This window comes from Hippoglossus hippoglossus, chromosome 17, assembly GCF_009819705.1.
Source record: "Hippoglossus hippoglossus isolate fHipHip1 chromosome 17, fHipHip1.pri, whole genome shotgun sequence".
NCBI classification, from domain to species: Eukaryota; Metazoa; Chordata; class Actinopteri; order Pleuronectiformes; family Pleuronectidae; genus Hippoglossus; species Hippoglossus hippoglossus.
In genome coordinates this window covers 18053239-18076245 of record NC_047167.1, presented here as the reverse complement: position 1 = coordinate 18076245, position 23007 = coordinate 18053239, and the positions used below count along the sequence as shown (strand labels likewise).

The 23007-nt window shown below is 43.0% G+C and overlaps 1 protein-coding gene across 2 annotated transcripts in view; it reads right to left on the bottom strand.

Moving 5' to 3' along the window:
- yes1 (YES proto-oncogene 1, Src family tyrosine kinase) overlaps positions 1-23007 on the bottom strand; it is a 25659-nt gene extending 2652 nt beyond the window's left edge. The window contains exons 1-11 of one of the 2 annotated variants that reach the window (XM_034612646.1): positions 22744-23007; positions 12919-13209; positions 11596-11695; positions 9903-10001; positions 8816-8919; positions 8170-8319; positions 6024-6179; positions 3253-3432; positions 2860-2936; positions 1893-2046; positions 1157-1288 (exon numbers count right to left, since the gene is read on the bottom strand). In XM_034612646.1, coding sequence (XP_034468537.1) covers positions 1157-1288; positions 1893-2046; positions 2860-2936; positions 3253-3432; positions 6024-6179; positions 8170-8319; positions 8816-8919; positions 9903-10001; positions 11596-11695; positions 12919-13201 — 1435 coding nt within the window. In that variant the 5' untranslated portion in view covers positions 13202-13209; positions 22744-23007. Of the gene's footprint in view, positions 1-1156; positions 1289-1892; positions 2047-2859; positions 2937-3252; positions 3433-6023; positions 6180-8169; positions 8320-8815; positions 8920-9902; positions 10002-11595; positions 11696-12918; positions 13210-22563 lie in introns of both variants that reach the window. The other variant, XM_034612645.1, reaches the window with a different exon arrangement.

Below are 23007 nucleotides of genomic sequence, written 5' to 3'. Positions count from 1 at the left end.
AAATGTCTATCTCAGTGTTCAAATATCTAATAAAACATTACCAGTGTCTAACTTTGCAGCTGCAGCAATTTCAAACAAATACCAAACAGCACATGTCCTGCTCCTTCCTGCCCTGCGAGAGCCCCAGAGTGGAGGATTCCTTCCCAGGACGGGAAGACAGAGATCTGAACCCTGTGACACAGAGACGGCTCCACGGGGAGCTTAACTGCGGCTAAAAGAGGTTATGACACTGAGTCAGTGGTCATGGTCATGGTCGCATCTCCCCCTCCTCCAACCCCCCCCCCCACGCATCTCACTGTGGGAGAGTGGGGATCAGATTATCTCACACTCGGAGAGAGGAAAAGCCCGCGGCAGCAACTGCTGAGGCCAGGATATGGCGGTGTCGGATGCTGAGGGTTGTTATGGTGATTTATGTCTGAAATCCTCCGCTTGTCATATACGTGAGAGTGTATATAGGTATCTATATTTACCGCCGGGCCAAAATAGATAAAGATGATGTGTTCCCATGCAGACGCTTGGTATACCTGCCTTCTGCTCTACCCAGGGAACCAAAATAGAACTCCCCAAAAATACCGCAGCACGTCAGGACGAGAGCCGCAAATGCCCCCGTGAGTCATAGAAGCATTTTGAGACGAGGGAACGAGGGGGTTCATCCCTCAGAACTCTCTGTGGTGAATTCATTAAACTGAACGGTTTGCACTGAGACCGAGGAGGCCAGAGGAGCCAGATGGCTCTCCGCAAGAGATGGTGGTTAAGTCTGCCATATGGCACAGCCTGTAATCAGTGCCAGTCAAACCCTGTCCACACCAGACAGGCTGCAGTGCCGCTCCCAAACAGCAGGGGGCAGAAATGAGGCGGCAGGGAAGCAGGGAGAGTAAGGGGTACTTTCCCATGTACTGATACATCATTGGACATCTGCGTTGACTCATATCATCTATAAGCAGTTCTGTTCTATTCTGATCTGCGCGTGTGAGAAAACACTATTAAAAGCCTCTGAATCAGATCAGCACGTTGAAGACAAAGTTAATTGTTCCCGTTTCCCATGAGGGAAACTCTGATGTTCTACGTTCATGTTCTTCAGGAGCAATGTCTTAGATGGTGGGGAACTAAAACAGGAAATTCAACAAAGAAGGTGAAGGTCAACTCGTATCCTCACCTGGGTATGGTACTCTGCCTTTGGTCACCAGTTCAGTCAGTAGTATACCAAACGACCAGACGTCTGATTTGATGGTGAAGCGGCCGTAAAGAGCAGCTTCAGGAGCCGTCCACTTGATGGGGAATTTAGCTCCTGGTGCGGAGAGAAGGAAGAGTCAAGGAGGTGGAATAGATCTCAACAACCACTTTGGTTTATCGTGGATTCATTAGCTGAATATTTCCTCAATTAATTAAATATAGCACTTTTTAAAATATCGGAAAATGGTGTGAATATCTTATCAGAGAATTTGCTGCTAATTACTTTGGCTAGAAATAAAATTAAGGCCTTAATTAGACACAACATATGAGGAAAGAAATGTGTTGGTGTTGTGGTAAGTGGTGATTACAAAAAGGCTGTAAATAATCATCCTGCTGATTGTTTACTGTCATTATTTTATCTTTTAGTCAAGAAAATGTAATTCCTCACAATCACAAGTCCAATGTCACATCTTCAGAGAGCAAGACAACCAAGATCTTATATTCAGTTCATGATCACATAAGATATTAAAGACAATCAACCATCTGATCTTTTGTTTTAAAACCAGTCTGAGGCTCTAATGATAAGACATGAATTGAAGGTACGTGGTCAGATTTTAAGCCTTCAGAACAAATGTGATGTCTGTTTGTTCAAATTCTCGAATCTATGTGCAACACACACGAACACAAACACACAAACACACACACACACACACACACACCTTGTCTGGCTGTGTACTCGTTGTCCTCGATGAGCCGAGCCAGGCCGAAGTCGGCGATCTTGCACACCAGGTTGTCAGCCACCAAAATATTGGCAGCTCTCAGGTCCCTGTGGATGTAGTTCATCCTCTCGATGAAGGCCATGCCGTCTGCGATCTGCCAACAGATTAGACAGAGCCGAGAGTCAGACAGAGAATCAGCAGAGAACGAGTTCAGGATGCAAATAAATGAAGCCGTCATTGTAAGCTCATTTATAGCTTTAATAGAATTAAAAAAACTCATCTAAACATAAACTAAAGACTGGTTACAGTGAGTTGTCATTTTAGGAAAAATACTCTTCATTCATGTTGATCTGACCCAGATTTGAATGCAGAGTATAAACAGGGATATCAGCACATGTGACAAGAATTGAACCCATCTCTCCGACCTCCTCACACTGGCTGTCAACTCCCTCCGAGGCGTCTCAGGGATTCAGCCTCGTTCTAAATCTCAAACACTTTTCCACTCGGCTGAGTGAGGAGAGGGGGGGGGGGGGGGTGGTCCCGCGGAGCGTGGAGAGGTGAATTAAGAGCAGATCACAGTGGGCGACTGAACCAGTGAGCTTAAGTGGCCTCTGATGAGCAGTGTTTAAGTGCTACAGGCAGTTAAGTGGAGGAGAACGAGGGGAGGCTCATGCAGCGGTGAGGGAGAGGAGGGTAGAGATGTCAGGTTGGATATTAAATAAATATGACAGCCAGATGGAGAACAAACAGAAACCCTTACTCACAGGGACTGAATAGTTGACTCGCACACACACACACAAACACACATACACAAACACACATTCGTCCACATGAAAGTCTCTTTGTTTTGCTGCTGATGCATAATCATCCTTCCCTCAGGCTGAGTGAGAACAGCAGCCGGGCCGGAGCAGGGAGCTGGGAGCTGCTGCGTCTGTGTTAATATTCAGAGGCTGCGTTTTGTTCCTACCTGTGAAGCCATGTCCACCAGCTGCGGCAGCTTCAGATATCCACCATCGCCCTCCTTCAGGAAGTCCAGCAGGCTACCTGTCGAGAGTCAAGGAGACGACCGTCAAGCAGGGTCAGAGCGTCGGTGTGTGTACGGACAAAGTACAAAAATAAATAGAGACGAACACTTGATAAACAATAAAACATTTAGCAAATCTGAGGTAAAATATTAAAAATGTAATAAATAAGTGTTATATAAGCACAGCACATGAGCTTACATTGATCGATATTGAAGCTTTGTTATGTTTTATTGTAGCGCTTTGTATAATTAACTTTCTCTCCTTCGTATCCATCTCTATCACTTGTTTCCCAATCATCTCCAAGTGTTTCCCTCTGCGTGTTATCCTGTTCTTACCTTTGCCCATGTACTCGGTGACGATGTAGATGGGCTCCTCGGACACCACAGCGTACAGAGGCACCAGCTTGTCGTGTCGAAGCTTCTTCATGATCTGAGCCTCCTGCAGGAAGGCCTCTGGGGACATGGTGCCGGGCTTCAGGGTCTTGATCGCCACCTTGGTGGTGCCGTTCCATGTGCCTGAATAAAAACAAAACAGTCACTCATGTTTGATGTACACCTAAAAATAAAGGCACGTCATTCATTTAGTTAGGGGACATAAGCACAGGGACATGAGACCCTGCGTTGGCCATTATCACCAAAAGCTCTACAATCTTGTTGTCTTTCCAAGTGGACATCTTTGTCTGCAGCTTCTACCTCTTGTTCATTGTGAAAAATTTGTATTCTTTTTGATTTTGTTTGAAGTTTTGCATCCGTTGTGTGCTAGAAACGTCATCAACACGCCCACTCGCTGGCTGGACATCTTCCCTCTGTATTCTCACATTTTCAGGACATTTTACTAAAGGGGGGCGGCAGGGACATTTCTGGAAAATGCGACATTTGCATTCTCACAAACAACCCCAGAGTTTAGTGCATGTCTGACAGGAGCTTTTCACTGTGACACTAAAGCACTGACTCTACTAAAAAATACTTTTTCTCCCTCCTTTTGTAAGTGATGAAAAAGCCAATCCTAAAATCCACTGCGATGCCACTGATCTCTGGCAGCGTTCCCATGTGCAAAGAGCCACTCGGGAGCAAAGGGACACGACAGTTTAAATAATCAGCCACTTCCTGGTTGAGAGCCACTTACTCACGCCCTGCTTACATACAAAGAGCTGAGCCGGGAGATCTACTGCTTCCGTCATAAGGCTGACCTTCATGAATGAATCATATTGAACAAGCTGCACACAAACACACACACAGACGCACACACACACGCTGAAGGACAAAGTAGGGCAATGATTATTGGTAATAATATGAGGCGGAGACAGGAGAGCAGTGGGAGCCAAAGCCACGAGCACACATGGTGTATTTAGAAAGCAGAATCACGCATGAGCAGAGGAGGGATTTGCACTGGGCAGAGCAGAAAACCCATCGAGAACAAACAGTGCAACACAGAGGGATTCCTGGGATGGCTCGGTGGAGGCTTGCAGGTCGAGGCTTGCTCCAGGCCAGGCTTAATGAAAGAGTGAGAGATGAATGAGGAGAGCGGCATTCGCTGAAAGGCCGCTCGTCTCACACACCGCTCGGGGAAGTGTAGGAGGTGACCTGTGATCACCAAGATCTGTGTGTGTGTCTGTGTGCGTGACAAACCAACAGCAATCAGTAATCAGCGTTTGCGTCAGTATGTGGGTCAGTGTGGCAGCAAGGCGAGCTCCGGGCCGAGGTCCCTTCCACTCCATTTCATGAATCATTCTATGAACACGGCTCACATGCGTTTAATACTTCTGGATTGTTTAACATTAAATTTACATCAGTCATAAATAATGCACGGCGGATACTGTGTTTCTGGATGTAAGCACTAATGGCCGTGTAAGCATATTGTATGTACACGCTTGTTTTTACTCTTTACTAATTCATGATACGTGTTTGTGTAAAAAAAAAATCGATATAACAGAGTGTAGGAATGTTTGTTGATATAGGATTTAATGTATGGATGTAAAATGTGTGTTGGAGGCCACAGACTACTTCCTGTGTATCTTGGCACACAGAGCACCACTGGGTCAGACACATCTCACTTCCATGTAGGTTGTTGACAGATTTCTCACAGATATAATTTGAGCCGTATTCTCTTCATGTAGGTTTTTACAGTGTCAGAACTAAAGGGTCTTCCGTGTTGCCAGAATTACGATAATTTTAGTATTTGTATGATAATTTGATCATTTTGTGACCCTTAGTATTATCATACAGATTGTATGGTAAAATATGGATCACGTCCGTGTTTATGCATCTCTTGTCATGTGATGTCTTTTATAGACATCCTTTTTAAAGTTATTAGTGTTGAAGCTCAAGTCTCTGCTAGCTTGTTGCTAGTCACAGTGAGGAGAGTAACTAAACCTGCCGGTTAAGTCAGATACTTTTCATAAAAAACAATCAGGGTAAATGAGAATGTTGTCTAATGTTTTCAATGGTGCATGTTTCCTTGTATCATATGGTGATTCTGTGTATTATAACATGTTTAAGACATTGAAGAACTAAGGTAATGAGATAAGGCCTCGCTGGTAGAAAGTAAAAGTAGTAAGTAAAAGAACCTTTGATACACATTCACAAGGACAAAGACTGAAATATTGGATCTCATTCATGTTAACTTGGAGGTTACACTCATTTTGTTGTTTTATTTATTCCGAAGTTGTTGCTGTAAGGCAATAAAACTGTCAACTTAACGCATGTGACATTCAGTGCTGACCTTTGAGGGAATTGTATAAATATGATATTAGCTGTGTCCTTCCATGTAATTCTAATCCAACCTTCTTCTAATGGAGTATAAATGGCTCCACAGAAAATATGCAGCCAGCCAGTTAACAGGCCTAAGTGGTAAGTCTATTCCACATTCCCAAAAGTAAACTGCACTTACGTCATCCAGTCAGTGTATGAGAGCACAAGTGGTCTTCACTAAAATAAAATTCCTACACAGCCATAATAATAGTCAAAGATTTTACGAGCAGTGTTTTCTTTTTGGTCAGATTCATGCAAAGACCACATTACAAGACAGTATGCATAGCAGATGTGAGTCTGTGTGTTTGTGAAACACGCGATACACTGTGTGGTGGAGTACGGCATCGGTCTCTTACCCATCCAGACCTCTCCAAAGCAGCCCTGTCCCAGTTTGATCTCCAGTCGGAGGGAATCTCGAGGGATTTCCCAGGCGTCCTTGGCTAGTCCCTGAGTCTGAGGCTTCACTGTCGGGCACACAGTCGTCAGTCTGTAGCACAGACCATCCGAATGTTCTGAGAGGGACAGACAGGTAGAGACACACAGGGCAAAAACAAAAAGGTTAGGTTTGGAGCTTGTCATTGATCAGGCTGTGAAACAAGTACACAACCACTGAGTAGAGTTAAATGCATACTACAGTAAAAGGACTGCAGACTTGATGAATTAAATATTACACTTAAAACTGTCGTGGACAACAATCAAAGTACAATGAAGCAAATTCACAGAGCTGCCGAGCCCCTGCTTTTACGGTCATTCCTCACAGAATAAGCATTTCATTCATTTTTATGTTCCCCTGTAGACATGATACAATTTTCCGGTTATTTCACCATAACGTTGTGAACCGCGTTGAACCCGATTTCATTATTAAACAAACAAAAAAGAGATAAAAAGTGCTGTTTTTGGTGCAGAAGCCTTTTCAGATACAGAGACTACAGCTGAGAGCGACAGCACAGAGCTTCTTGTGAAATGTCCCGTTTTTATTCTGCACAGGGAGAGAAAGAATGAAAAGCCAGTCTGTTATATTCAACCACTCCACAGGTGACATCCATTCTTCTCAGCTCCTGCTCACGTCTGATGGACTTCAGAGGCCGAACTTCCAGGGACATGAGGCAGCGCAGAGCTTTGAATGTACCAGTCGTCAGTTATAATGAGCGTCGCAGTCAGTGAGTCAATGACGTGAATTATGTGGAGACGAGCAGGGCAGGGTCAACAATGCAAAGACCAGGAATTGTTGAAAGAGCCGCATAACAAAAGTCCTTGTGTTTATTGGAATCTGCTTCTCTGAGTTGGACTGTTATTCTTGCAACGATAAACAGATTTTTCTACATCCAGACACTTTCTTGTGAAAGACCTCTGGGGGACTTTTGAGGACAGCGGCCTGCTTAATAGTATCGTGCAGCAGTTTATACTAAAACATGTTTTGAAGTCACGTCTCTTTTTAGCTTAAGGCTACATCCATACTACTACGATTTCGATCTCTGTCCAAATGAAAGGTTTGGCTCCGTATCTGTCCTCGTCCACACTAACGCCTGAAGATGCACATCTCGTCACCACTCATATACACTGAGCATTCGAATGGCAACGTAAACAGACACGGAACTGTCACAGATTGCTCAAATAATCTCCTACGCAGTTGTATAGCTGTTAAATGCAGAATCTAACTGCACAAAGGCTGTTAGCAAAGACAACAGGGCCAGTAACGCTTGTAATTATCCATGTGGCATTCTACACTGGGAGCCGAACCTAATGCAGGTTGAAGGGGGTCACGTCATAGGAGTGTGATGATTCAGCGAAGGCTACGTCCTGAATGAAAAGACCCAATCACCAAGCAGTTGTAAGTTTCTTTGTCATAGTTTCCAAACAGCTCCCTTTTTGACCACCCAGACTAAAATGCTTCCCTTGAGTCTTCAAAATAAAACGGGGCCAGCTGTGTTGCCAAACGTTTTTGTTTTAGTGGCACTAAACTCTGCAGCAGTGTAGATGCCAGTCGGATCCATAGCAGAGTTGATAGGTTTCCAAATGAAAATGAAGTCGTGTGGATGTAGCCTCACATGGAGTTGCTTTTTGGGGATTTGTCCCCCACAGTCATGAGCTGTGATAGTCTCAGTGAAGATATTTCATGCAACAGATGAACAGAAGAAAAAAAGCTTCAGCAAAACAATATTCTATAACCTTTCCCAGCAGCAGATCTGCAGCTGAATAATACATTTTCCTCTGCCAGCCCTGCATTTGTTGACTGAAATATCAAATTAAACAAGAGCAGGAAACAAGGACGACTTATATTTTAGAGAACCTTCAAAAAGACAACAAACCCCAAACTATCTAAATAACTTCTTTGCCTAAATCACACCGCAGGTTAAAAAAACATGAGTTCGAAAGGACAAATAAACAACTTGCTCCTGGAGCTGGAGCATCGGTCGCCGTTGTAAACAACACTTTGTCTAAATGCTACCTACCTGCATGAGAGTAAGATGTGTGTGTGGATACTGTGGACGAGCTGCGTACCTGTGTAATGTTTCACCAGCTTCTGTAGCATATCAAACTGGGCCCGGGTGGTGATGTAATAACCACCGTTGTCCAACTTGCGGATCTTGTAGTGTTTAACGTTGTCTCCCTTCACCTCATCCCAGTCCCGGATAGACAGAGAGTAGGCACCTGCAAAATATACAGACGCTCTGAATTATAAGACAAACACATGTAACTTGACTTCTAACCTACATTAAGTACATGTCATTACTTTCCTTTGATCGCGAAGCACTTTGGCTCAGATCCTGTTGTTTTTAATGTGCTATATAAATAAATCTGACTGTGCCACGTAAAGTCATTGGGGTATATCTTGCCCAATTACCCAAGGACACTTTGGCATCGACCTCAGCAAATGTGCGATCACATGCGACTTTTCCAAACCAGCTAAGTAGCAGCTTGGCAGCGAGCAGCCACTATAACAACACGTTACGCAGTGCACTGCTGTCAATGTGATTAGGTTAAGTTCATATCTATATACAATCTGCACAGGAGACGCATTTTAAGTGGAGTAACTGGACGGCTCTCAATCGCACACTGACAAAAATACAACTGGCATCATTGTGTCGTATTGAAACTGCAGCATTATAAATCACAGTCCTGCTTCAAAAAGAAAGAATTCTCGTACCTTTAGTCGTCTCACTCTCTCGGGCCAGGAAAGTGCCCCGCTGGTTCCCTGGAAGCAACAACAAGCGCTCCGCGTCTTTGCGGCCCATTTTACCGAAGTACCACCTGTCAAGAGAGACAAAGTCCCGCGGTCAGTCCCAGGAGGAGCCCTCAGTCTGATACTGTACAAGCAGGAGGACTTTCTAATTCAAGTCGTGAAAACACAGTGTTGGTGATATGTACTGAATTTCCCCAGTGTGTGGATCAAGTTTTAACTTTTCTATGAAATCGTGGCATAAAACTGGCAAACTTGAACATAAACAATACAAATTAAACTTAGTTGATATTACCTGACATTAAACATCGAGGTATTTAATGTGGTCCGAGCTCGAAATCCCATTCAGTGTAGTTTAAATATATAATTTAGACCATGCGACTGTCATCAAAGCTGATTAGTAACTTTGCTCCAGGCAGCAACTTTTTCTATTACATTTGAGAAATCCATAAAAACCTTCATTACCGTGATGAATAAATGAATAAAACATCGGGGCTGCCGTCCTTTAAAGAGAGACTTCACTTTCTATTTAAAGGAAACCCTACAAACCCTGTGACGTTTGAAAAGAGCCGAGTCTCAGCTCAGAGGCATATTTTGTTTTTCAGACGAGATTTTCAAATGAAACTGAGATTTTTGTCACTTTTTTGGACTAAAGGCAAAGTTTACTGTATCTTTTTAATAGCTTGTATTAGAAAAATTGCCATCAGCCACTTATAGACCAGACCAACCCTGTCTTAAAGCTGCACATTCCCTTAATGTTTCTGTTACACCGGTTCAACAGCATTGTGAACGCTACGGGCTCTCACTGTTAATACAGGGCTCCATTGTTTTTACACTCCCTCCCGTGTGTGTGCGTGTGTGTGTGTGTGTGTGTGTGTGATGGGTTAGTCACAATATGTCACTACCCAGCTGCATAATGTGTCTTACACAGAGAAGACCTGACTGAGCAGGGTGAGAAACAGGAATGGAATGAGGAGAGAATAAAAGAGAATAATTGAAGTGTTAAAGAGAAGGACACAGACATGGAGTTAGAATCATGACGTTGAGCTCTTACTCTTCAGCCTGTATGGAGTCGGCTGGAGCCACATAGTTACTGGGGATGTAACCTTTCTGTCCGGTGTTGATGGAGCGAGCCTCCCACCAGTCGCCCTCCCTGGAGAGAACAGTCAGGCACAAAAGCATGAATGAAAAATGAACCTGCTCTAAAAGCTAAAAAAGATGGATGGTACACACATATAGAAAGATAAATAAAGAACAAGGTCATATTACGCGTCATTCAACCACGTCAGGTATCTGAGTCATCGTGTTGGGGGAGGAGTTCATCTGCCAATTCAATTAATCCACAAAATGCATCAATAATCAGACGTCTCTTGACTGACGTGTTCCTATATGTTACATTATTAACGTGTGGATGCTGATGAATCAGAGCCTCTCTAAGTTTTGCTTTTTGAGAAATACGTTTTTTTCTCAAAAGGTTGTTTCTTTCATTTTAGGGAGACGTTATGCATGTTTAAGTTTTAATGTTTCCTGTGTGTTTCTTGTTAAATTAGTTATTTGATGCTATAAAAACAGGTTGTATCGTCATGATGGACAGAGACTGACCCACGATTGGCTGAGGGTGCATATTGGCTTTATTTTTGTACAAAGGGAGAAAACTGATAGTGTTGTGCATTTATATTTACAATCTATGGTTTGAACCTGATCCTATTGCTTTTTATGGAAACTATTAATCTAAATAGTCAAGAAATTGTAATAGAATGAATAAAAGGTGGTAAATGCTTCTGGATGACGGCCACAGACGGACGTTAAAATATGCGAAAATCTGATTTCTTTCCTGGCGTCGTTTACAGCAAATGTGTGGGTTTAAATATGAAGGAGGAGAAACTGAAAAATCTGTCCTGCTCTCCACCTCTTCTCTGAGAGCAGACAGCAGATTCATCGCTGTGAATGCAACATGAACACAGACAGCGGTTTCAGTCCGTATATGATGGATGAGGAGAATAGAATGTGGAGCACCTGGAGCTAAGCCCATTTTCACACCTGCGCACACCTGGGAAATAAATTATGTTCTGGCAGTCGGCGTTATGGATGGAACGAGAAGAGAAAAATATGTATTCATAATCTGCTGTGGTTTTCTTTTAGATTGTGAGAGCATAACTACAACAAAACAGCAGCATTGTATAAATATAAATTGCATAAATAAATTCTTCTTCTCATTATTCCCTTAAAGAGGGAAACTGAAGAAAATGATTGATAGAGTAAAATATTCTGATGACTTTTTTCAGATGTTTTTAAATATATATTCTATTTGCTTTTGCTAAATGCTGCAGCAGCCATATACGTTTCAGCCGACAGTATCCAAATATAAACCAGAGAAGAAAACTGTGGCGGGAGAAAAGCGATGGGGACTAAACAGATGGCCCATTAGAGGAATCCATTAACCCAGACAGATTTCAGCCTTAATATCAGACCTGAATACAATGAGGGATTTAACTAACACACACGTGGCCACTGCACAGATGCAAGCAGGAACACACACACGTGATGACTGCACAAATGCAAACACACACACACACACACACACACACACACACACACACACACACACACACACACACACACACACACACACACACACACACACACACACACACACACACACACACACACACACACACACACACACACACACACACACGTCGGATAAGCAGGAGTCTGTTGGTGTGAAAAAAAGCAAACGTGCTCACGTGTTGTTGATGATCTGGAAGCGATCCCCTTTTTTAAAAGACAGATCATCTGACGTCCTCGCCTCGTAGTCGTACAGGGCTACGAAAAAAGTTACACCGCCTGGAATCAAGAGAAACTGAGCGTTAGAGGTGAACATATACGACAACTAGTTATTCACACAGTGCCTCAGATAGCTGCTTCCTTTAATATAGCCTTTGATTGACATTTTTATTATACCGCTTTATTTTTATATTTAACACTTGATTTAATTTCTCATCGAGTCTCATCTTATTTCACATTCGATAATGAAACTGTTATTCTAATATAACTCCAACTGTAACACAGAGTAGAACCGTGTCCCACTTCCTCACTGACATCACTTCAGGTCAGTGAATCAAACAGATGATTTCATCTTTGGTTTATAATGAAAAGAGTTGGTTTGTCCGTGGTCTGAAGACACGGAGCAGAGGGACGAAACAGCTGATATGTCTATCTCGGGGAGGAAACAGAACAGGCGAGATTAGATGCACAGCAGCTCCTCAGGCCAGATTATCCTGCTTTAAAGAGCGGGACAGGGACTGAGTGCGTGTTTGTGTGCGTGCGTGAGTGTGTGTGCGTGTGTGCGTGCGTGCTGCACTTTGAGAGGAAGCATCATTCTTCTGTGTTGTGTACGTTTACTGCATAATTCACCCATCCAATCTAAGATGCATTAACCACCCAGAATAGCAGGAGATTACGCTTGATGTCACCGAGCGTCATTTCCACCCCCGACAAAGCCTTAATCAAAAAGTCTCACCGAGTCAAAGTCTTGCTGGGAATAAAAACTTTTAACTGAAGTCATTGGATTCAGAGCATGCGATTGTTTCCTTTGGCTCAGGAGGGGCCACGCCTGCTGCAGTGCTTCCCATATTACAGACTTATTTTGGGTTTCTGTTCGGCCTTGATGTTTTGGCCGACTTGTTTCAAATGTTTTAATTTGCATAACATCTGCTGCTCCTAACATCCTGTGCATAGCAAATATTCAGCCGGGTTTTTATCTGAAGTTGTACACTGATGTTCGCATAATGATGACACGGAAAAGTTTTAAACGGGTAAAGGAAAATAACATTCGATTTGAGAAAGAACATTCAGTTGAGGAAATGTATCTACTTCCGTTTGGGTTCTATTACAAAGCAGAACATTAAGCTTCAGTTATTTTCTCTGTAGGGATTAGGAACCCAATCTTTTATGAAATTATTTCAATGATAACATGATAATAACTAATTCAATCATGTCTAGAAACTTTTTAAGCCAGATTCTCCCGTGTTCCCCTCTGAAACCTTAAATCCTCTCATCAGACTGACCTGGGATGACGCCTGGGAAGGGGCTGCTCACGGCCACCGAGGTGAAGGAGGAGGAGGCGCCGCCGAAGGGCGTCATGACCGAGGAGGCCCCGCCAAAGGGTGTGAGGGAGGCGGCGTGACTGTTGTAGCTGTTGTTGTGTGGCTTCATGGCAGGCGAGTGACCCATCAGGGTGGGGTCGGGCCCGTAGTGGCCCAGGTGGGAGTTTACTGGCGTTGCATTTGAGTTATCGGGTCGGTACTTCAGTGCCGGGCCCTTGTCCTCTTTACTCCTCACGCAACCCATCGTCAAGCCTGCAAGAAAGAAGAGGGACAAGTTCAATTTACTTTAACTGTTTGGTTGCATTTTTATTGACTAGGTCATAAGCAGCAGCGTCACACACGTTCGATTCCTGCTGCTAAAGCTGCGTTTCCACCGCGGGAACTAGGAACCTTTGTAGGAACTATGTGTGTTTCCACCAGGGACCAGGGTCTAAATTAAGAATGCACCTTGTGACTAGTGCTGGTCTCTTTCTCAGCGTTGACTCAATAATCCTATTTTCAAAGCTGTAATTCACCATCAACAGCAGCAAACTTTAAATCTCCACCATGTTGTTGTCATGTTGCACGGTCTACATAGCACTTGGTTGTTCACATGACAGCAGGCGAACAAGAGTCTGCGGGAACCTTTCACTTCCTTGAAAAAAGTTCCTTGTATTAAAAGTTCCTGGGACTTTTGGTCAAAACGTGCATATGAAGATGTTTTAAACCATATGAATGAACAACTGTCACTCCTTGGTTAACATAAGAATTTGTAACTATTCTAACATGGACAGGAATTAGACTGGACACTTCATAAATCAGTGACAGCTAACAATGCCTGATTTTGGTTTTGTCATGAGGGTGAGAAAGTGAGACACATTTGTGATATTCTTCATACTAGCCTGAAGCTCTTTGGAGGGTCTTAGCATTACTACCCCAGAGAAAAACAAAGACTGAAGGCCAACGAGTGACCTCACAAAACTTCACAAGTTCCAACAAAAGCTCAACAAGCCGAGGTAGAGACTAGATCGTATTACGGCCCAGGGCCATTTCCCCCTGAGATCATTCCATCACTGAAACAGCTTTCAGAGGTCTTTAGAGTTGGTGCCCTCCCCTCCTGAGCTAACTGATATATGAAGACCTGTGAGTGTGTGAGTTTGCTATTCTTCAAAGACAACTATCAAAATTCGTCATGCGAAACAAAAGATAAAACAAACTCTTCCTCAGTATTTTGTTTGTCTCTGTTGGTTTGTCTTCCCAGGGAATAAATACTGTATATCAGTTATTGCTCAAGTGTTTGTATGCGTGTGTCTTATCATGAGAATGAAGCGTCATCTACAGAGTCGGCTCCGTCAACAGTACACATGAAAACAAGCTGCCCCAGATGATGACTCGGCTCCAGGACTGATCCACGGTCAATGATACACGTTCTGACTTGTGTAGTAACATGTTACAGCAAAGATTAAAATATCTGTCAAGGACAGGGTGGAGCTCAGACCTCCGCCACGGAGGTGTATTAAGTCTGATTAAACCCTGTTCATTATGCAACATCTAGAAGAAATCACATGAACGTGTAAAGGGGACGTTAGATTATTGCATACAATGTAAAAGCTTAAATAACACTGGACTTGATCTGATGATTTAGAAATCCAATAATTATTGTTATAAATATACAAATTACATCTATATGTATAAAAAACTATATATAAAACAAAATAGGCATAAACTACAATTTTATTGAGTAACAAAATAAGTCTGGCATTGAGAGTGATGAGGCTCAAGCACAGGATTAATAGCTCAAACACAGGATTATTATCCTGCACGCTATAGTAGTGAACACAGATGACTCCATGCACTCACTCAGAGAGGTCTGCTTTCCACACACTACATTCTCTATTCTTTTATTTAGACTTTCAAATTAGACTAGAATAGACTCCTCCTGCCATTGTTTCAGTATTGATTCTAAGATATTAAGGCAGGAAGCATGTTGAAGTTATACATTTGGTGTCATGACAACACTGGCACTGATTGGCAGAAAAATCATTATGTGAGCTTGTTTCTCAGAGGATTTAATATAGGAGATCATTTATTTATTCATGTATATATTAAACTCCTGTGCTCCAGGTTTAAGTTTCTTTTTCCTACTGTTTTACTATGAAAACCCTGCCGTGTTGGTGTGAAGATAGTTCTTCTTCTGTGACTCTTCCACAAGTGAAATATGATTATGGACAACAAATAATCCAAAGAGGTGAAATGCTGAATACAGATTGTTTCTTAGCTCTGCAGATTAATGGTGGTCTTAATTTAGCAGCACTTTCATCCATCAAACTAATAAACTCTGGTTAAGGAAACAATTCATTAAGTCTCTGCTGGCCTTGACTCGCGAAGGGCAGAGCTACAGCTAAAGCTAATGAGGCTCAGCAATCAATCTATGGATCTGCTGGTTTCAGATGGACGGTGCATCGACGTCCTCACATGAACAAACAGTATCGACTGAAAGTTAAAGCTGAAGCAGCAGAAACACCGACAGTGAGATGAATGATGGAGGGAGCAGGATGAATGGAGGAGGAATTCTTATGAGGCTGAAGAGCAGTGAGGATGGTCTGAGAGGTAAAGTGACGCTGCACAAGTCAAGAGAGAAAAATGAACAGTCATCTCAGCTCAATTTAAAATGTTTTCCCTCTAAGGATGAACAATATCATCCATCTACTAGTGCTGAGTCCAGCATTGTGAACAACAACCAATTACAGCATGTGTGGTTCTGCAAGACAACTGCTCAGAGCAATGGAGTTGGTGTAAAATGACAATAATATAGTTGAATACAATTTCTAAAGCAGGTGTTTGTGTGTCAGTAAAGTCTGAAACACACATTTGCAGTTGAATGAGTGAACATGCACAGTTGCTTTGTGCGGATGTCCAAACGCGTGTCAGGAAACAGAGGCACAAGAGATTTAGTGAGCACGTGTCACATGCAATGCTAGTTTTTGTCAGGTCACTAGGATTTTCTGGATAAAGCTTCACAAAAAAGCCCAAATTGTAATATTTTCTATCTTGAGTAGAGCTAAAACGATGAGTTAACTACTTGGGTACCATAAAATTAACTGCACTATTTTGAAAGTGTGTCACCTTTCAAACAGAAACAACAACACACCCTCGTTCCAGTGGCTCAGTTACAATTATGAGATTTTGGACAGAGCCAATGATTTATCACGTAAACAATTATTAGGTCAAGTAGTGAAGAAAATGCCTGTTTTGTTTGGGCTTAACTCAAGTAATCTGAACTTCCAGATCCTCGCTGTTATAAACTAAGCCATAAAAAGAAACATTTGACCTCTGCTATATCACAACATCACAACAGAAGCCACTGACCACAGAGCAGAGGTCAACATAACCCTGACCGTCACCTTTGACCTCCTCCTGTCCCACATGTCAACTACTGCCTGCTTCCAAATATCCTAAACACTTAGTGCCTGACCCTGAAGCTGATGCTACTGCAAACTAACGACCGACCTGAGAGAAAACATGTTGAAAGAGGGTAAGTGTAGTTTAAAGAGGGGAAGAATGTTGGAAATCCTCTGCGGTGACCTGGAAGTAAAAGCTCCAGACTGGAGGTAACTGGTCCTTTAGACCTGGTACTAACAGCTGACCTGAGACGTCTGATCACAAGGGGACAGAGTTAAGTACACGTGGGGTTTTAAAGTGCGTCCTGAAAGTGTCTCCTGTGACCACTTGTGACCAGATCTTACTTCCCCACTCCAAATGCAAACATTTGAACACATTCGTTTGTGTTCTCGAAGATCAAATTATGTTGTTTTTACCGAGAGTGAATATATAGAGGAGTCTGAATCTCAGGATGTACTTGGGTTCGTCCAGACGAAATCAGATCTGAATTGGGTCTCTGATGAAACCAGATTCATGGTGATTGTGATGCCTGCAACAGATTCTGTTCTTCCAAATGAGCACAACATTAACTGCTTTAATGTAAAGCAAATCACCCTGGTAAATAACTCGATAGACAGGGAGCCATTCCTTTCCTGCAGATTAAAAACGCTCATTTAGCTTCCATCAATATTTCTGGATGACTTCATGACTCCTACAGCGGTTTCCCTTTCTTTAAAACGACTCCTCTGATTAATGTTCCTCTATTCTGTCATGTAATTACAGGCTGAGAACTATGTTACAAACCTCCCCTCTCTTTAATAATTGGCAACCTTTTCCCATTTTCTGTATAATGCACCCAGAGGATTTGCTTGTAAAATGGCCATGAAAAGATCACAAGCCTGAGCGAGCCCACAGGGTTGGCACATGATCCGGCATGTCAAACCTTTCCTCTTTGGCAAAAAAGACAGGACGTGGCCTTCGGTGAAATCCAGAATGAAACCGGGGATATTGTATTTATAGTAAATGTCACTTATCAATAACTCAATAAGGATAACATTAATACAGAAGGAATAAGAAGGTCTTGTTTTTAATGATAGGTTCACTTTTCTGGCTGCTACAGAGACTTAACAGCTCTTCTTTAGAGAAAGCCAGAGTCCATTAAGAGGAAGAACATTTCGCTGCTGTTCGTACTCAGGCCCTGACGCTCTCTTATTCCCCCCCAAAAGAGCTACTGGGTAAAAATGTGGCACATAAAGAATTTCAGTAACTCAATGAAAACATGTCAAATCCAGGGCTACAAGAAAAATGATTTCATTATTCCAAGGCTACAAATACACGAGTTTGGTGCAGATTCGGACAAACAGGGTACCAAGGAACTTTGAAATAGGCGAGATAGGGTGTTTGCCTTGCTGGAAGTATTCACCCTCCTCACACCCTTCTAGATCTAAATGTACTGCTAAATAGAGGCTGCTTGGGCTGAACTTTAATAGCACACATGCTACTTAACAGATTTTATTGTTTGCACAAATCTGTCTCTAAAATGTCGAGCTGTGATATTCTATCCCAAAATCACCAACGTATTGATCAGGGTTGTAGTTAACCTCCATTTAGAAAGTGGTCTTTGAAATGAATACCTTTTGGTTTAAATAACAAAACATTTTAGATAAGGAATCCACTACGCAGCTTTGAAACCACCCAAGGAGAAAACCTCACCTCTGTCCGTTCAGGACCGAGAGAAAGGCTCTTTATTCGGCCCCATCTACCTTTTGTTATGGACAAAGAGAAAGTACCTTGTGGTGCTCCCCCCACAGACTCACAATCCCATACACATGCTAACACTGAGCAGCGCAAATGCTAATAAGGGCACAGACACGCCATCGTTACAGTGGAGCCGAAAACCCCCGGCAATCAATCAAACCAAGTGCTCCAATTCAATATTCAAAACAAGCAGATGCTTCCACACGCTGGGGCAGATTTGCAACCACAGCTGGTGTGAGTGGACAGTTTTATCACTACAGAAAATGTAATAAAATCATGGCAGTAAACGACAAATTCTATTTCATGGATGACTTTATCCAAAACACTCCACAGAGCGTCTAGGACACATTTGCTGCAGAAGTTTAAGTCCTGAAAAGAAAAATCTTCTAGGAAAATACATTAAACTGAGAAACAAGTTGGAGAATATTTATGGCCAAGACAATGATTACCCTCAGTGCTTTTTTTCCCTCTTTTGACAAATTTACCAAAACTATTGACGTCTCAAATCGACTTCAAAGAAAGTCAATTTGCAGGCAGATTAGTGAATATTCTCTCACAGATGGTTTTCTAAATGAAGCTGTTATGTCCACAGTGAGATTATCTGGAAGAAGTGTGTCATTCTTTCGGTGGCTCCACATCAACACAGTAAACACAACTACGAGCCCATTGGCTTAAAAACAAAAGTTAGTGGAACATTTTTGACAAACTTCACATAACTACAACCCCCAAACTCTTATTAAATCCCTTTTGGTCCGAGAGCAAAAGTTATATGACCATGCAAAAGACATAATTAGGTTTTAAACCAGCCTGGAAATCTGGCATAGAAATGGAAAAAAATAAATCCATATATGCTCCTACACATATTTGTGAATTAGTTTACTCCCTGCCATACTGTACAAGAACACACACACAGGGGAGTGGTATGTGCTCCAACAAATGCTGGAAGCAGAGCCCATCCAAGGACATGTGACATGCGAGGCTGTGTGACAAACTGCCAGCGATGCCGTGTCAGATTGAGGAGACACAGGCTGCCGCTTCCCACAGGGTCGAATACAAACAATGCCAGAGAGCCGCAGGAGGGACGCTCTGGCTGTAGCTGGCATGCAGGCGACATTCAGGAAGAGAAAAAAACATCCCAACACTACAAGTTATCAGGCCAAACGGTTGACTCCATTTATACAGAGAGACCAGACTCCGGTTATGTTTATAACCCGGTTATACAGGCAAGTGTTGACCGTTTTCTCAGGAGAAAGAAAAGCAGGAAAATCTGATTAATCCAGAGGGAATGGACGATTGGCCAAAAAAGTATATCAAGATTTTAAATTACTCATATCAGTCGATAAAGATAAGTATCACCATAAATGTCACGTTATTATTTCTTTGTAGTTTACAGACTAAGTGAAGGTTGGGGATAGAAAACTCTTCTTAATGGGCAGAGAATGACAAACATTAACAAAACTGAGTATTAAACAGTGGTACGACATAAAAAACAATTACGTGTACGTGCACAATGCGATATATGTTGAACTTCTATTATATTGCTATTGATTAATATAACATGGGTACAAAACAACAAACTAAATCTTTTGGTCCCTCTATATTTAGCTCTGATGTTGTCCAAGCTGTTGTGTTATTATTTGAGGTTATTTTTATCATGGAAATTCCAGAATTTCCTCAGAGCAGTCCTGATAATACAGAACGAATGACTGCAGTGAAGTCAGTGTGATTTCACATTCAGTAACAGGAAGTGAGGCGCAGCTCTCGTGACCACTCAGATAAGATGATACGATCTGGGAGAGGCCCTTCGACCTTTGAGCTGCTGCCTTGTGTAATCTGTGAAGTCACTCCGAACAAAACTGAGGCAAACTGTGCTGCTACAGGAAGTAATGGAACTTTGAGTAAAAATGAATAGAGGTTTTAATTAGAATTTCAAGTTTAGACACAAATATTTAAGCAAAGTTACGCTTAAGCAACTTGATGAGAGAAACAAGCAACTTCCACACTAATTGGCTTTCATTATTAAAACATTTAAAAATGAAAAACCTCATCTGGGGCTAAAACATTAAATCAACAGACACAAAAATAGCCGGGCAACTATTTTAACAATTTGTAACAGTAAATACAAAAAAAGGTCAAATATTCTCTTGTTCCAGCCTCTTAAATGAAATGACTTGTTGGTTCTCAGCTCCATCTCATTGTAAACTTATTATATTTGAGGTTTTGACAGCTGGCTTCACCTTGGTCTCTATTTTTAGACATTCAATAACCAGTCAACTAATAACCAGCCGATTACTCAATAATGAAAATGTTTGAAAGGTGCAGCCCTAATTCATTTGTCTCAGCTACACACCCATTGTATTTTTTTTATTTTAAGGAAATCTTTTTTTCTGAGCACCCACTGACGACATTCAACATCACAGCGAGGTGTGGTCGGGTCTTTGCACTGTGGCCGCTCCCAGCTGTGATGTAACGTAGTGCTATAGTGTCACAGTGCATCACTGAAGCGAGATAAGAGCACGCTGCTGCAGCTGGTCGACAGAATATTGGTTATTGACAAAAGTATGACTTTGTAATTAGTATGAGCAATAGTTTAACCCTCAGTTATTTGTTTGTGAAGTAGTTTTCAGACTTGAACCACAGGAAATGTCCGGCCAATTGGTTCTGGACTTTCTCCAGCTGCGGCGTAGCTTCCACGCAGAAGCATGAATTGGGCTTAAGGCACTAAAACAGATTGAGTCACCATTTAGGATGTAAAATGTAAATCTCAATTTACCCCCCGTGCAAGTTGATAAGATCAAATTGCCTGTTTTGTCCACACAACAGTCGAATCGAACACTATAATGTTGTTGATTTGTTTTTCATTGATCCTTTCAGCTCTACAACAAACAGTCAGGGAGATGTATCTGCATCAGTGTTTCCATGACTTGTGCAAACATCAGCACATGAAGTCCACAACCAAACCGCCCATAGTCTGAAGCATAAATCCAGTGTATGAAACCCAGAACTGAGTTGACAGACTTGCAGCGTAAATCACAGCGAGATGGGACACTACATGGGGCTGTGAACCGTTACTGATGCCTAATACAGTAATTGCCCTGGCACACTCGCTGAGGCGCAGCTCGGCCTTATCTTCAGGGCAGCCTGCCATCTCTGCCAATCACAGTGAGTGGAGGGGGGGCCCGGCGGAGGGGGAAGTGGAGAAAGAGGAACTTCCTTCCGCATCCATTCATGCCGTTGGGGCCACCTGCTGTGCCTGTCAATGGGTCCAGAGCGAGGCTGGGGTGGAATAAAAGCCATCTTCAAGCTATAAAAAACAGAGGAGCTCTTCTTGGTCTCTGTGCCCACGTCGCTCACTGTGGATTCACGAAATCTGAGAATCGCAAAATTCATACATTTGTTCCGTTTCCTAACACGTAAGTGTGTCGCAGTCAGGCTTTGACATTTACTCAGTGTCTCATGAGTCTACTGTAATGATAGTGTGAGTCTTTTTCATGCTGAGAGGACTCTCGACGAGAACCCGACGATCCTTCATGTCTCCAGTTAAAACTCAAGTCGCTGAACCGCAGCCAACACCACCTGTTAGTGCTCCTCACTCCTCTGCCAACAGCCCTCTCCATCCCAGCTGTGTGTGTGTGTGTGTGGTGTGTGTGTGTGTGTGTGTGTGTGTGTGTGTGTGTGTGTGTGTGTGTGAGGGAGACACGACTGTCCAGTCCACTGGGGCTGTACTAACACAGGGATTACCATGGAGCAGGATTACTGTGGCACCAGAGTATATAAGCACAGCATCAGACCCGTTCACACAGAAACGCTGAATATATGAACATGTACACACACTGCAACACAACACAACTACTACACTACACTGGGTTTTAAAACCACCGCACACACAAACTACAGATTTGGAGCAGTTTGAGAGGAACATGTAGGAAAGCACAGGAATAGGCTCCCAGGAGTTTGGTCATTTTGGAAAGTGCTGTAATACAATATGTCCTGCAGTAAAGGCCCAGTACAGCTGAGGCCTGCAGCAGCTGATTGTGTGTGTGTGCAAAGTGTGTGTGTGTGTGTGGGGTGGGGTGGGTGGGTGGGGGGGGACATTGGGTGAGGCAGACAAGAGAAATACAAGTGTATTGAACTTATGTGAAAGAAATTCGAACAAACTTTAAATGAACGTGTGCAACCTACAGAGAAAGTGTTGTATATAATTCATTGTATTGTTGATTTCATGAGTAAAAAACCGACCAGAGCACCGGTCCAGTCTCCAGGTTTAGGGAGTTTTCTTTTTTCTCTATTCTCGTCCTTCTCCAAAGCAAAGACGCGCACAGATCTGCTCCTGGATCAGCCACAGCCACGATCCAGTGTTTTAACCAAACCTGGGAAACTTCTCCTGAACCGCGTCCCCCAACTTTCTCCCAAGTGTCACCGCGCTACGAGGCCCAGCTCCCCGCAGTCCCGGGACAAACCCCAGCACTTCTCCCACGCTCCTCTTACCTTGAACGCGACCTCAGCAGCGTTGTCCCTCGGCTACATGCGTCCTCTGGTGCTTTTACGCACGGGGTTTAGTCTCCTTTTCACAATCCAGAGAAAAGTGAAAACCGCCGACACACGCACGGGCACGATCCTTCTGTCTCTAACGTGGACTCTCGGTCTGTCCCATACCGATTAACTCACTTCTCCAGCCCAAAGTCCTCCTCCTCCTCCGCCTGCCGGGATCCTGGATGTTCCTTCCGCAGCAGGACGCAGGTCGCCGGCCCGACAACCACCGCTTTGTGTGGCGGAGCTCGGAGCGAAGTCAAAACTGTGAGAATATCCAGAAATCGGCGCCTGCTCGTGGGTCGAGGTTTCCCCCGAAAGACGCACAACAATAGCCGGACGAGCACCGAGGAGCCGACGAGGCCAAAGGAGGAATCACGGTGCGTTCAGGCGCTCAAATGA